The sequence below is a fragment of the Amblyomma americanum genome, chromosome 6, assembly GCF_052857255.1.
Source record: "Amblyomma americanum isolate KBUSLIRL-KWMA chromosome 6, ASM5285725v1, whole genome shotgun sequence".
NCBI lineage: Eukaryota > Metazoa > Arthropoda > Arachnida > Ixodida > Ixodidae > Amblyomma > Amblyomma americanum.
The window spans coordinates 50351130-50366266 of record NC_135502.1 but is presented as its reverse complement, the minus strand read 5'-3'; the positions used below and the strand labels follow the sequence as shown (position 1 = coordinate 50366266).

General features: G+C 45.9%; 1 protein-coding gene across 7 annotated transcripts in view; it reads right to left on the bottom strand.

Annotated features, from left to right (window-relative positions):
* LOC144136778 (uncharacterized) overlaps positions 1-15137 on the bottom strand; it is a 203603-nt gene that overhangs the window by 62944 nt on the left and 125522 nt on the right. For all 7 annotated transcript variants that reach the window (XR_013315667.1, XR_013315669.1, XR_013315668.1 and 4 more), the window contains exon 2: positions 1269-1364. Coding sequence is in view for 4 of the 7 variants with exons in the window: in XM_077669396.1 (XP_077525522.1) it covers positions 1269-1364 (96 nt within the window). In the remaining 3 variants the exon portion in view is untranslated. The remainder of the gene's footprint in view (positions 1-1268; positions 1365-15137) is intronic.

Here is a 15137-nt window from a genome sequence, read left to right as displayed (position 1 = left end):
TGGCTACGTAGCTAGCATAATGAGGATGGCTGAGTCGCAGTTCTTGCTGATTCTAACCCTAATTTGCTGTCCGCCTTTCATTGGCCTCCAGATATTGGTGCACCGTGCGCGAGCGGTCAGACAACCGATTTAAAATGTAAACACATATTTAACGTAACAACCATATTTTAGGTGGATTTAAACTTCGCACTAAGGTTTTCGCATTCACGTATCAGGAATACAGCCAGCAACTTTTGTGCAGTGCGTGCTTAAATTGTCATACTTCGTTGGCACCGTGGCACACCTTTCACAAGAGGCCGCAAGAATTGTACGAGCTGCATCCGCAAACCTAGTATTTGTGCAAGGAACCACGTTCCGTAGGAAGAAGACCGTGCAACTCATCGAATTATACCGCTGGGAGAAGACACGTTTATACATTTTGCAATCTGCTAAAAGCATATTTTTTATTTGTGATAAATTAACTTTCTTTAGATTCTCAAAAATTGACCGACATGGTGTGCCTAGAGCGCTTTGAATTTTTTAGATTCTCATTTTATTTGTTCCTGTTTCAGAAAGCTATTTAAATTACCTAAAGTGCTCAGTATTAAAACAGTGTCAAACCTGCTACCTTAATTTTTTTCACTCTGGCCAATGAACATAAAGTATCCCGCCTCAGTCTATTCTTTGACAGAAACATTTTCTTCCCATTAACCCCCCTCACAATTCTTCTCGTGAAAGATAATCCAATAATTAAGCACGGCGTCCACAATCCTGCTCTTTGCGCAAATAGTAAGCCTTATGTAGGCATTAACCGGGGCAAAGATGATGTCTTATATTTATTCAAGCTCAGAATTCTGGACTGCTCCAGCGGTTTTTAGTAATAAATGTTACGAGCTTCTCTTTATTTTCACCTTATGTTGCGGCTGTAAAACTGGTGCGTTCAACAGATTACTTCTGCACTTAACAGACAACAGTTCCCGTAGCCTATTCTGCAAGATAAGTGCGGCTTATTTTTACGACTTAAGGCTCTGCTTGAGTGAATGCTATTGAGTTAATACTCCCCTATCACAAATCTACTCCGTCTAGGAGAATTCCCGTAAACACTGTACTAAGACAAGTCAAGGTAATGGTAGACATTAAACCATTGAAGCATTTAACCAAGACAAGTCAAAGTAAGTCCCTCATAGCCCGAGTCGATTTGGGGCGTTAGACCTCCACAAACCAAACCAAGACAAGTCAAAGTAACTCCGGCAACAGCTTTTTGCTGCTTGTGCCTGCACTATACTCACAAGGCTTTCCTTGGACTCCAGCACAACGTTGGCATCGTGTAGCTTCGGCTTTGTGCTGTCGGGATGGATGCTTTCGAACTCGACCACGATGTTGTTCTGCGAAGAGAGAGAAAAAATAAGAAGAGTGCTTTTTATTCTGGCGTTCGCGTGACACTTCAGTCGGTTTCAACAAGATAGTTTCTGTTTACGACCTCAAATGACGCGAGGAGCGGCGCACGTAACAAATCATTCCTTTTTTTAAAATATTCCCCATTGCACTCGCTTATGACTGCCCACCGGGAGAAGCTTAGTTCACTCCTGCTCACATTTACAAGCAGGTGATTCCGTTCTGAACAGGGTATTTAACGAACGATACAGCGAGGAATTCAGCACGATTTCGCGCTACACACACCCACGCTATGTTGTTTTGCTTTTGAATTGAATACATTGCTAATAAGCAATTTCGTTTATAAGTATGCATGCAACGTCTTCAGCGCCTTTTCAGCTTCTTAAATCTCGCAGAGCACTAATGCAGTACCGCACCAAAGGTGTCCGCCCTAAAGGCGTACAGCACTAACGGCACTAAAGGCGCACAGCACTAATGGCGTACAGCACTCGTGATGTGTAGCACCAGTACAAATAAAAGCAATGGGGAAACAATTATTCACAATGAGGAAAAATTTTATTTTTAGTTCTTCATCACATTTTTTAAAGCATTTGGCAAGTAGTCGTAAAAAGCAGAACAGCTCCGAAGAAAAAATGAACATCTTGTGCTTTTAAATCTCGCTAATAGAGTAATCTTCCTTTACATGTCAATAATGTGTCATGTTTTCGCTAATGCCTGACGTGCAGTGAAGTTCTCGGACACTGCACACTATACACACTGCACTATTGGACACTACTGGGTGATATAAAAGTGAGCGCCGCAGCCTCCCCACGGATGACGCAATCCTGCACAGTCACTGGAGCTGGCAGCAGCTCCTTCCAAGAAGGCAAACGAAAACTATGCTTCTGTTGTTCTATTTGCAGCCAGTCTGTGTCCATCGAGAGCTAAGTTAGAATGCCATGACAGCAAGACTAGACGATCAGACTTGGGTGAATCGGTTCCACTGCTACGCTTTCAAACCTTGGACTACACCAGCTTCCTTATTGCTGAGTCATGGTAAATAACGGCCAGTCACTGTCACACAACCGAGGACAATGATGACCGTGTTCAAGCTGCATTTATTGCATCCTGGTGCCCTCGCTGTATCGCAATTTCGTCACTCGACTATATGCACCTTAGTCGGGTGTTATATTGTCTCCTACAAAAAACATCCGCTTTATTCTTTGCCGCTGTACAAAATTTCTTTTCGCACGGCCACAAAAAAGAAGAGGTTTCTTTTGACAAGCTATCTAGGGTGTAGGAACACAGGAGCAGATGTGCAGCCTCTACACGAGAGGACACCAACACGAAAACCAAACAGCTTCCTCATGTCTATGAGATCTCATCAGGTCCATCTCGCAGGAACGTCAAGACGGTATAAACCTAGCCACAAAAATTTCTCTGGAGTGCATCACACGTAAGGCGAAGAGCGAACAGAGTTCTTGAAGACAGCGAAGCAGTAGGGCGGAGAATACCACCACAGTATCTGCGACCAGAACAGTAACAGCCCACACACCCACCACAGAGAAGTTGAGAAAACAAGGCTAATGCACGTTGTGGTCCGTTTCTTTTAGCCTAAAAGTTCTTTCCTTCCTTTGTTCGTTCGTTCTTTCTTTCTTTTGCTTTCTTCATTACATTTCTTTTTCCTTTCCGTTCTTCCCTTCATTTCTTGTTTCGCTGTTCTTTTTTTTTAATTTCCTTCGTTCTTTCTTTCCTTTTCTTCAACTCCTCTTTCTTCCTTCCTTTCTTTATTTATCGCTTCCTTGCTCTGTTTCTTCCATTGCTCTTTTCTGCTTCTTTCTCACGAAGCAGCAAGCGCATGGCAAGTAGACCGGCAAGCTACGGTCGCCTCTCGAGAAACAAGCGCAAGAAAGCTCCTGGTAAGACCACTCAACTATCACCCGCAGCGCACACCTTCGAAAAAGAAGCGGCAGTGGCAGCGCCTCTCTCTCTGTTGTTCAGACGGCTTGTCGACGAGTTGGTTCCGTCGCGTTGACAAACACCGCTCGAGCGGGTTTGCGTAAAGTGCGCCGTGTGGCAGTTTCGTCTGACAACGCGTCACGGCAGAGCGAAGTACTTATACGCTCCCAAAGAAAGGAAGGAGCACAGCTTGCATGCGTGTGACGTAACAGGTGACACCGCTCAACTACGTAGGCGAGCTGGCACAGAGATGCAATGCTCCGGGCTCCGTCGGGACGACATTCGACACGCAAGCTTAAAGGGGCACTGAAAAAAATTCCATGCAATTTTCCTTTTAGAGCAAAAGCTCTACTACGCGAGGTACGACTTCTGATTTAGCGTCGGTTCATCACTGTGACCTTCAAAGCTTAGCAAGGTCAAACTAGAGTTTAGTCATTCTGCCATAGCGAAGCTATGCAAAGTATGGCGTGGGGGTATATCTAATGACCAACTTGCATGACCAGTGACAAGCAGTCATGTGACCTTTGAACTTGACCTTTTTATCTTTGACCTTGACCTTTTTAAAGCTGAGATTCGCATCGCCTGATGTGACGTCATGCAATGACGCAGAAGTGACGTCACACCATGCTTCGCTATAAATACCGCCGGCATAGTTTCAGCTGAGTTAAGCCTTAGCCAGTTTTTTTTTTTTTTTTGGTAAAAGTAGATTGCTGGGTTTTTTGTGGCGGCGTTGCTGTTCGACTGGCAACAAAATGAGTATTTATTGCTGAAAAAAACTGTATTTAAATATGAAACATTTTTCCCCGGCATTCGATTCAAACAAGTGACGTCAGGACCTAAAACGACTCCGTGATCACTGTTTGCAAGAGAATTGCGGTGTACAGTAGCCTCACCGATATGCGTTTTTTTTTGTTCCATTGCTTTTTTTATCTTTACGAGTTTATTCAAGCTTGTTTTTGAGTGAAAAGAGCACCTTTGTCATTATAACGCGGCAATATATAAATACGGGCCGACTTCAGTTTTTTTTTTTTTATCAGCAACCCTTTATCGGTATATCACAAAGGATTACCTCGTCTTTCGTTGTCATAGCACCACTAGGCGCTAGTCGATAAGCCAAAACAGACTAAGACCCTTACGAAACGGAAAACATACCGCGAGCGGTTGCACAGTGCTCCTACAAATCGACAAAATGCATGGCTCCTTGTATAATGAAAATGTCCACCTTTCTTTTTCCCCTCGCAATCGTCGTTTCCACATTTCTGTACACGATCACTTTTATCCCGTCGGTTAGAAAGCAGTCGTGAAAAGTTCACTTTCATTTTGTTCGTTTCTTATTCTGACCACTCCTGAGTCATTTAGCCAACGCACCGAACACTCGGCTTACCTGCAACATGCGGCGCCAGATCTTTCGTTCGTGAGCTGTCGTGCTATCCATTTCGTAACACCGAATCGCTGATCCCGTATGCACGAACCAGTTAGAGTGAAAAGCGAGCACAGGCACAGCGCGCACGGACGGTCAGGTGGAGCTCTCTAATTATGCATGACTCGACCCGCGTACGTGTAGCCTCCGCCGCCATTCTCAAACACCGCGCGAAGGCACGGACAGCACCGCGGGGGGAATCGCGACGCTGCGCGGACAGCCTGTCACGGCGCCATGTGCACCGGCCCGGCCGTCTCTCTCCGTACCGTGTCGTGACCGTGCGGTTGCGCGCAGCAGCTGCCAGGCTCGTCGGTGGGCGTAGGACACGGAGCATCGCGGGGGTCATTCAATATTGCCGGTTGCGAAAGCGCGCTCCGAACAGCGAACAGTGTCTCTGAGTCTCGGATGGCATTGGTGACACCTGTCGGCGGAATTTTTAACAACTTCCTTTTGATCGTTGTTTTTCGCGGAGTTGACAGCTGAGAGAGACGCTCGCTAGATGTAGAGCGGCCGTGACCCGTAGGCGGCGTCCAGCTATGCGGGTTCCAAACAGAGCGAAGAATTTGAAAGCCGCTTTCAGTAACGCTGCAGCTGTTTAGTGAACGCAGCCTTTGCTTAATAAGTCAATAATGAATAGACTAATGATAACTTGATCAAACATTTATTCCTTACGGGAATGCAGCTACTAACGGGAACTGGCACAAATGGAAGGTCTGTAGGCGCAAAGAATGATCAGGTAAGTTTGAAGTTGACTTCACTACGACCACGCTAGCAATTCGAGAGTATGTACAAGCGGGGAATAGGACGAACAAACCGTTCTGGATGGCTTGAAAGTTCAGGGTGGACAAGGTTTCTGTACATCTAGACTGACGATATACGTATATTCAAGTTTTGATGGCACTAACCTTTTACGAAGCGCAAGCTTCAAGTTGGCTCATTACGCTGTGTTCGCGGTCACAGCAGGCGAACACAGCTAAGTTATATAAACTGGTCGCTTAGTGCTAGGAACGTCAATCAGTAATGATATTAACGAACGTAAATTTTCAGCACAGAAAACCTACAAAAAAAAGGGAAGTTTCAGTCATCGAAAGGCCGGCTATGCGTATGGAAATAACAGAGATCAAACAGGCTCTACTTGAGAAGTGAACTTTAATAGATACCACAAGAAAAAAATCCAAAAGAGAGTCAAATATGTTTCGATACCAAAACAGTGAAAACGATTGCTTCTGAATCGCACAAGTCATAGGTTCGGGCCATGACGGCTGCTATAAAAGGCTCTCTGTTCTTAAATAATCTTTTAACATAACCATACTTCTAACCTGAATAGCTCTGTTATATAAACATCACGATAAATGAAACCACGCCATATCTGCTAATAGCAGGCACTATAGACCAATGACCAGATATCAGCTTTATATACTCTAACCGTACTTCTGAGCTCGAAACATTGAAATTCAAATCTTCAGAGGCCCGCCTCCAACACATGCACTAGACCCTACGCATCAGGAAACAAGCATTACGCAGTTGTGTCGATGTGCGACGAAAGAAACCCACTTTTAATAAAACTCCGCCCACTCAGAATCGGAGCGTTGCGAAAAACTGTTATTTGACGACACCGTAAAGTTAAGCAAATTTGGGCACAAAGCGCTTGTGGGCACAAAGCGCAGGTGGACACCTTATTGTCAACTTCACAGTGTCGCCTACGTCTAGCTGTAACACCAGTTGAATAAACGTGGCTAAAGTAATGGTCACACCCATGTCTCGAATCAGGTTTGTTTCGCTTTTTTGATTAGTGCAATGTAATTATGACAAGACGTTTTGGAGCGTAATGGCGGAGAAAGATTTAAAAAACCGTTCATTTCGTGGAAGGTTTGGTCGCCAGTCCGCCAGCATTCCCTGAACAGAGATTTGACTTTGAGGCTTCGGGCGAATCAACTTCCAACTGCACTAAAAAATGCAATCCGATGAAATGTCTCCAAACATATTTTAGCCACAGGAGAAAATCTTACTTCGTCACGTGAGCAGAAGCAAATTCAGAACATAAGCCGAATGGAAGAAGTCCGACGTCCATGGCAGGAACGAGAAATTTCATGGCAGGAACCAGAAATATTTCGTTAGCAACAGAGTTGCCGGCGCTAAGAAAAGACTTCTAGCTACCGTTAGAGCCACAAGGTATAATTGTTATGATGAGTTGCCGGGCATTAATCTCACCACACCGTGGGCGCAAAAAAATGCTTACCTTTTCAACACTACAGCTCTATCAAAAAAACAAAGGGGTAATCTGGAGAGCAATATATCAACTGAACAAGAAACACTACACGAACGTTAATTTTGACTGTTCATGCAAGTTATCCCATTATCAAGAGAGAAATAGGGCACATCAGCGAACACTACCGAAAGCAATAATTTTCGAATAATGAAATATGCGCCAAAAAAAAAAAACATTCAAACAGTGCTTAAAAGACGAACACGACAAGTGGAAGAAACTAGACGGCAAAATGACAGCGCCAGCACTGTCGTTTCAGTGCTGTCCATTGCCTGTGTTTTTCAGTGTGCTCATTTATTTCCATTGTGATTGAAAAACCTGTCGAAATGGAGGTATTAGATACTTTCAAGATCGTTTTGTACCCATTAATTTCGATGGTTATATCAAAAGAAAGTAAAGAAACAATTGTCAAAAGAGCTAGAACAGGGGCTTGTTGGCATGCCATGATATGTTTGCTAAGTCCCTGTTTTTCAAGCTAGCGCATTTGCAAACATACGAACGAAAAGGAAGCAACTGCAGGCCTCACAGGCTTCCACAAATCCGACCGCGCAAGTTCGTTTGCGTGTCTGTGTCTGCCAAAGCATAGCAATCAATGCATGCAAAAATTAAGAATAGCGAATAATAGAACGTATGCCCTCTTTTTATCCTTAACATGCGGGTAGCAACGCGACAGCGAATCTTTGGCTACTGCAATGCGGCTGACGAGAACAATACGAGAAAAAAAAAACATCAGAAACCCAGCTTTCAGGGGGTGAAACGACAAGTCGAGCAACTGAGAAGATTAGACAGGGCTTTCAATTTTTTTCTGTTCATGAATGCTTCGTTTCCAGAAATGGAGAGATTTCGCCACCGAAACTTTTTAACCCACGTATGCGACGACAAAAGCGACTGCTGCGCACAGTGCAATAAACTGGATTCATGAATATTTACCGACGCTCACAGAATGGAAAGAGAGAATACGAACAATACAAGTATTACACGAAAATATACTTAGAAATTGGGGAGAAAAAACTAAGATCAATTATTCAGAAGATAAAACAAGCGCAAACCATGGCACTGCTCACTTGTTTGTTTGTTTTTTTTCTCTAAACAGTAAGCGAATTCATGAGAATGGCACTGAATTTCTATTTCAGGAGCCTGCCAGCAGGCCAGAGCAAGCACTCGCGGGAGCGGTGCAAGAAGCTTAAATCAGACAGCACATACGAAAATTCAATGCACGCCGGTCCAAAACTTAATGGCAAGTTGACGGCTCAACCACACCACCACCACAGTTGAGCATTCCAACCGCTCAGGTGAAGGCAATGAATCGAAAAGCCGATGGGAAGCGCTTTGAACCGACTGATGCATGCAGGCACTTTCATACGCACGGAGCCGTTAATGGGGTTTATTATTGTGCGTATTGTCATATACTCTCATTGTCATATTCATATCGCTGTAAGTATTTTCATTTACGGACACGAGAATGTAAAAGTACCATGGGGGCGTCGATAGTCAGGCGGGCAGATGAGATTGGGAAGTTTTAGGGGATAAGAAAGCCGCAGGTGGCAAAAGACAGCGCTTAATGGAGATCGATGGAAAAGGTCTTCGTCGAGCAGTGCAATTGCGGTATGATTATGTTTATGATGGTGATGATTGTGCGCTAGCATTGATGAACAAAGTCATTGTTTGTCTGCAGCAGTACCAGCTAGAACAGGCACCAGTCCATCTAAGAAAAGCGCTCCAGTGGCTGGTGACCTTTCCAGAGGTGGCATTGTATTCGAATGAAAAGGTGGGTGCTAGTCGACGTACTCCAACAAAACACATTTTTCACTACGTGATACGGAAGGTAAATGTATTGAAAAAAAAATAGGGCAGGACTCTGCAGAGAGCAATCGGACGAATTATATGTTTGTATTTTGGTAAATGTATTAAAAAAAAAATAGGGCAGGACTCTGCAGACAGCAATTGGATGAATTATATGTTTGTATTTTAGGAGATAGGTGCTGAACACGTTGGCGCTTTCATTGAGAAAAACACGTCATTAAGTTGTAACCTGTTGCCGTCAATTGAAGTTTATTGCAATTTTGGCGTCCTATAGCAACAACAATCCTACAACTTTCCTCCGCTGCCCTTGGCCGTGAATGGGTTTTCTTTAGATTATATAAAAGTTTCTTGTTTCCGTGCGCTCCTATTCATAAGCTTTTAAGGCGAAAGCCTTTAATGGCTCATAATCGCGATGACCGTCCGTCCAGTCACATGAACTCGCGGTGTCCGTCCGTTACATCCTAGGTCACGTGACCTTGTCCGTCGGTTACATCTAGGTCACCTAGGTCACGTGACCTCGCGGTGTCCGTCCGTTGCATCTAGGTCACCTAGGTTACGTGACCTTGTTAAAGCGAGCTACGAGTTAAAGCGCTAGTAAAGGGAGGACGCTCGACGTAGTTAACATCGCTTACTCTGCAGGAACAGCGTTTTCGTTTTTGAGGCCCCAGCTGAAGGCAACAGCTTTCTCCCGGCAGAGTCTCGAGCGAGATTCCGCAATGTCGCCGATATAGTCTGCGTCGGCCCGTTCGAAACCCTCCGTACAAACGTCCACTTATTTCAGCTAGAACAAGCTGTAAATGGTGCGTCGGCAACTTTCGATTCGAGCGAGAATCACGCGCAGTGTCGCCCACACCCTCCCTGTCCCCTCCCACGGTGCCGCTGGCTTCTAGAGTGCATCACAATGCACCGCCGTTGGCGACGTCGAGGAGACGATAGGGCGGCGACGCATCGAGCTATGCTTGCCGGATGGACGAGAGGGAGGGATGAGGCGCCGCACTGTCGCGGCGGGCCAGCCGCAGGTTCCGGGCTCCCCATCGATTCCCGGGTAGGCGCAGTGGTCGCCCCAGCCGTGCCAGCAGTGCATTTCGCTCCTTCTCCCCCACCGTGGACCCTCCCCTTCTTCCTGTACCCAGACCCTGTGCACTGCGCCGCTGCTCCTGCCAACGCTAGGCGCCGTGTCCACTGGAGAGGGATTCCTGCCCTCTCTCCCAGACAGTCGCGGGAAAGAGGTGCAGTGGGCACGAGGCGGAGCTGGCCTGCGCACACATAACTGCTGCAAATGGAATTAATGGCTTCTTCCAAAACGAAGACCACCGTGAATTCACTTCCGCCTCTCCTCTTCCTCCGCGGGCTTTAGCTTTTAGCTATTTCAGACGTTGAAAGGTCTGCTGAAAGAGTGTGACGTCACAGTGTGGAAGCTTCAGCGTCTTATTCCGCTGACGGCTAGGCTTCACTTTCGCGAAGTAAGAGCAGAGAATTTATTTAAAGAAATGTGCAGAAAGGAAAAACAATACGGAAAGTTCGGACACCGCAATACTTTTTTCGTCAATCGTTTTCGGGTGGTGTATATTTGCCGATATGACGCTTGCGCGAAAATCTATCAAAGCTATAGTGGGACAGGGGGGGGTGTGCGGGGGGGGGGGGGGGGGGTGGAGGTTGAGGACGGGGACGCAAGCATGTGGGGAGCCTGCCGGGAGAGGCAGTTCCGCTGGAAAGTGAGAAGTTTGGGAAAATTCGTCCGCTTTGCCAAGTGGGAAATGGGGAAACAGCGTTTCACTACGGTGGCTCCACAGATGGGGAAAGTAGCTTACATGATATTTCCCAAACTTAAAAAAAAAAAACTCTTCATGCAGAACAAAGCTTTCTCCGCGAGTGTAGCTTTCGAAACCGTGTCATCGGAAGCGCGAAGAGAAAGCTGTGTTATTTCAGAATTTATAGCCGCCGCGGTGGCTGAGTGGTTATAGCGCTCGGCTGCCGGCCCGAAAGACGCGGGTTCGATCCCGGCCGCGGCGGTCGAATTTCGATGGAGGTGAAATTCTAGAGGCCCGTGTGCTGTGCGATGTCAGTGCACGTAAAAGAACCCCAGGTGGTCTAAATTTCCGGAGCCCTTCACTACGGCGTCCCTCATAGCCTGAGTCGCTTTGGGACGTTAAATCCCCCATAAACCATAAAACCATTTCAGAACTGAAATAAGTTGAGGGGAACATTACGGTAAGCAGGTGAGTATGCTGACGTTAGCTGAGCATAATTTGCCTAGAAGAAACAGCGTTATACCGATATACCGGCTATTGGCACGCCTTCCAACGCTTACTATATCGCCGAAGAATGAAAGTGTTTAAATGTTGCCCAGGTTCTTGGTCGGGCCAGACGTGCTTGTTCCTTCCTCAAGCAGCCAATGTCACCGTGCTGGTGACCGGCAACATCTCGCAACGTACATTCTTCCTGTAGTGCCATTCTAAAGATATGAAGTTCATTACGCTGCTTCCATGAGAGGTTCGCTACAGCGGTAAACTTGTCAGGAAGTACAGCGATGTAATGTACCCGTAATGTAAAACGCCCAGTTGATCAGTACGCTCTAAACTCGAATACGCCTATATGGGAGTAAAAAGGGACTAAACTCTCCTCCAGCGCACTGCCTTTTATAAAAAGAAAGTACGCTAGAGCATGCCTTACTTCCTTTATACTCTTTTCTGTTTAAGTGTACAGGGAACAAACCCAGCGTACTCTTTGGATACTATATACTGCAGTGGTAAGCTATCTGTGCCATATGTAAAACTGCAAATAGCAGTGGCCTTTTCTAGGAATGCTTGCTCTGCATGCGCGTCACAAAAGTGCCATGTTTCCCATGAAGTGACAGCGTAAACAATAAAAGAAAACGTTCAGCACGGCTCAGAAGAAAACGCGAAAGGCAGCGCAAACTCAGTGATATGAAGGCTGAGTATACCACAACACGTTGTTGAAAAAAAAGGAACTTTCATTGCCTCGTACTGCACGTGTGACAGAAGCGGAAAATTTTTCAGACCACGCATGCTAAAACGCTAAACCGTTGAACATGCTATTTGTGGGGCTTTACCGGAAGCAAAGATAGCGGCGGAAATGACTTTTAACGTCAGATTCTCTCAGAATAGCTTGAAACGAGTAGATAATACTGCAGTCGTTCACCCGTACTGCGGGCAGATAACGAGCTTTGACGTTGACTGACCATCGTTAAAGAATTGAAAGGTTTGGAACACTGCCAAGCACTGAGCCAGCAGCTACCGATAGCTACCCAGATAACTGATCGCCACCGCTGCTACAGAGCTTGGAACACTCCCAAACACTCTGTCAGTAGCAGAACAGCTAAAATTAGTATCCTGCGAATCAATATGCATGCAAGGTATTCTAAAACTGTCAGCCTATCGACGCAGTTTGCTGCCGAATACCAGATAGCGCTAGAAAAAACAACGCGAGTTCATGTCTCGCGACAGGTTTCCTGTTCACATGAATATATAACAGACGCTATCTTCTATATATTCATGAAAATGAACTTCACAAGTGAAAAGTGTTACGCGGCTGCAGATCCCTTCTTGTTTTGCTTTTTTCACTATTGATAATTCTATCGCACACTTCGTCTAGTGTAAACGGTGTAGACATCGCCATCGGCTCGTCTTGCACTCGTATATCACTAACGAAGAGTGGCGTCATCTGTCGGCTAATGATATACACGCGGACACCCTGGAGAGTCTGGCTATCCAACAATCTTTTTCAGACTTTCCATAGACACTCGATAAATTACCTTTTGAAATTTTCGCAAGGGTTAATCATATCCATGTCATCTGGCCCGAGCGAGGCTTAGAGCCGCCGCGTTCACGAGCTAGGCTATGGGTGGAGCGGTACAACGATGTAGTTCAATAAATTGTGCCCTGTAATTCATGTGTATATATGACAGCATAACCTCGCACCGTAACTACCTAATAATGCAAGTTTCACGTGCTTCCTTTTTCCTTCTTTTTCAGCGCTGCAAAGCATTAATAGAAATTCTCTCGCAAAGCTGAATAGGTTTGTGATTGATTTATACAATCGCTCGGTGCTAATATCACGATCATTTAATCAACTAGCTCATCTTGGCATAGGTTCCCCACTCGTAATAATGCATGTCACAAAGTTGAAGAGGCTCTGAATGTTGCAATGGTTTATGGCAGCGTGATATTTCTTGATTCTCGAGACCGTTAATAAGGCATAGACCATGCAATAAATGAGACGATAAATGGAGTTAATTGAGCCGCTTCCATATATCCGAAGCTGGACCATTCTCACATCAAACTTCAAGTGCGAATGGCGTTCGTCACGCATCTAGAAACTTTGTTGTTACGCAAACGCCGTCACAGTATGAACAATTACAATCAAAGGCGTAAATGAGGCTCCAGAATTTGAATGTTTTCCATCTCTCAAACGCACCAGAGCTCCTGCCGCATATTCCTAAAAAACAATTCTGTATTTCCTGATTTCATTGTGTTTTCAGCCGTCAGATTCCATTTTCTCCCACGACATCAAAAGCGTCTGCGTTGGATGCAGCCACAGTTTCCGTCGTCCCCATGCCACGAATAGTCTCCCAATTTACGGTCTCCACATACGCCACTGCCCCCGCGTCTTCGCCCTCCTTACAGTACCACCATCCTCGGAAGTAAAACAACGGAAAAGCCAACACGAGACCCCGTCATCTACGCACATTGTTTTTCCAGCCCCCACCCTCCCGTTCGGCCTCCGTATAACCGGCAAGCACTCGTACCCAACTTCTCCCCTTCGCTGGAATCCCATCTGTCGGACACGGCCATCTTCACCGTCCGCTTCCCTGTGTGTGCTTTCTTTACCTCACAGGATGGCCCAATCTCACTCTGCCTTCCACAGCCCTGCGAGCGGCCGCGGACGCCATCGGAACATCCTCGCCACTCCTCCTTTCCGCGCCACTCCGATCCATTCCCGCCATCGACCAGTGTCGCGTGTGTTGTCTACGATGTTATTTCGTCCTCTGTCTGCAGGCTTTTTTGGGACACGGGACGGCACTCCCATCGTTGGCCTTACGCCGGCTCTACATAGGATGTACGTTGGCCACACGCTGGTTGTAGCTGCGGGTCTCCAGCTTTGCGGCGGCCTTCAGTCGCGATGAGGTGCTGAAGCACCGCCATCTCGGCGAAAGCAATAAGCGTCAGCCCGTGTCGCGACTCTGGCGAGGCCGGCAAGGACGCCAGATGATCGAGTTGGCCGACGCAGAAAGAGAAGGGAAACGCATTGTTAGGCCGATTGTTGAGCTTCCGCTGGGGAAAGTGCAAATAAGCAAGCACTATACTGAAGATCGTTGTTTCATCGAATGCGGAGTATCCGCTAGGCCAAGGACATAGCGAAACGACAAACGCGGGGTTCTTTGGATTACGAAACAATACAATAACAAACGACTGTGAAACAATAACGTCATGGCTCGTTAGGACGCTTCACATAATAAATATTCGAATAAAAACACGGCTGCACCATTTTCGCTTTCACGCTCTGACACAAACCATAGAAGTCCAGGAACTTCCCAATAATTTGGGTTAATTTTCGCAAGAATCTCTCGAATTTAAGTAAGGCAATAATTCTATTTTCTAGAACCAAGGCTGTTTCCCAACCGTGTTCGCCATTCAAAAAACAAGCACGACACGAATGTTTAAGTCTGTAATGAAAGTGCTCAAATCGTGACGCACCTTGCACGCGCTGGATGGCCCACGGGAACCGATCGTAAAGTAGCTCACATTCTCAGTGGAACGTTGGGCTCTTATCTAGCCTTGGCGCGCACTTACGACTCAAGCACAGGAGCAGTGCAATTAAAAGCAAAGTGAGCTCAGAGCGCAAATCAATGAGAAACTTTCACCAAAGGTCAGTCAACGCTTTAGACTGGAGAGAAATATTACGTCATTTGTGTTATGCGAAGAACAAATGCTGTCCGAAACCGAGACATTCATACGGCAGTACAAAAACTGATAGAAATATTCACTAGGAGAGGAGAAATAGAAATTCAGTGCGCTATCAATTTCAATCAGCGGTTATCGAACTTTCAGACTGACATCCAGGCCGTCATTTAAAAACGTTTCCACAACGCAGTTAATGTTTCTGTCATTTTCGTTTAATTTGTCCTGTACTAACTTCTTTTTCACTATCGGCGTGATCACATTTTTCCTACTCGAATCCTTTCCAGCTTGGTTCCCTTCAAAGCTTCTTGCAGATTGTAACTTATTAGACAGACCTTTCTCAAAGCGTTTTTTCAACTCTCGTCCTCACTAAAACACGCCACCTACCTAAGCGTTTCCTCTTTCAGTTTTTTTT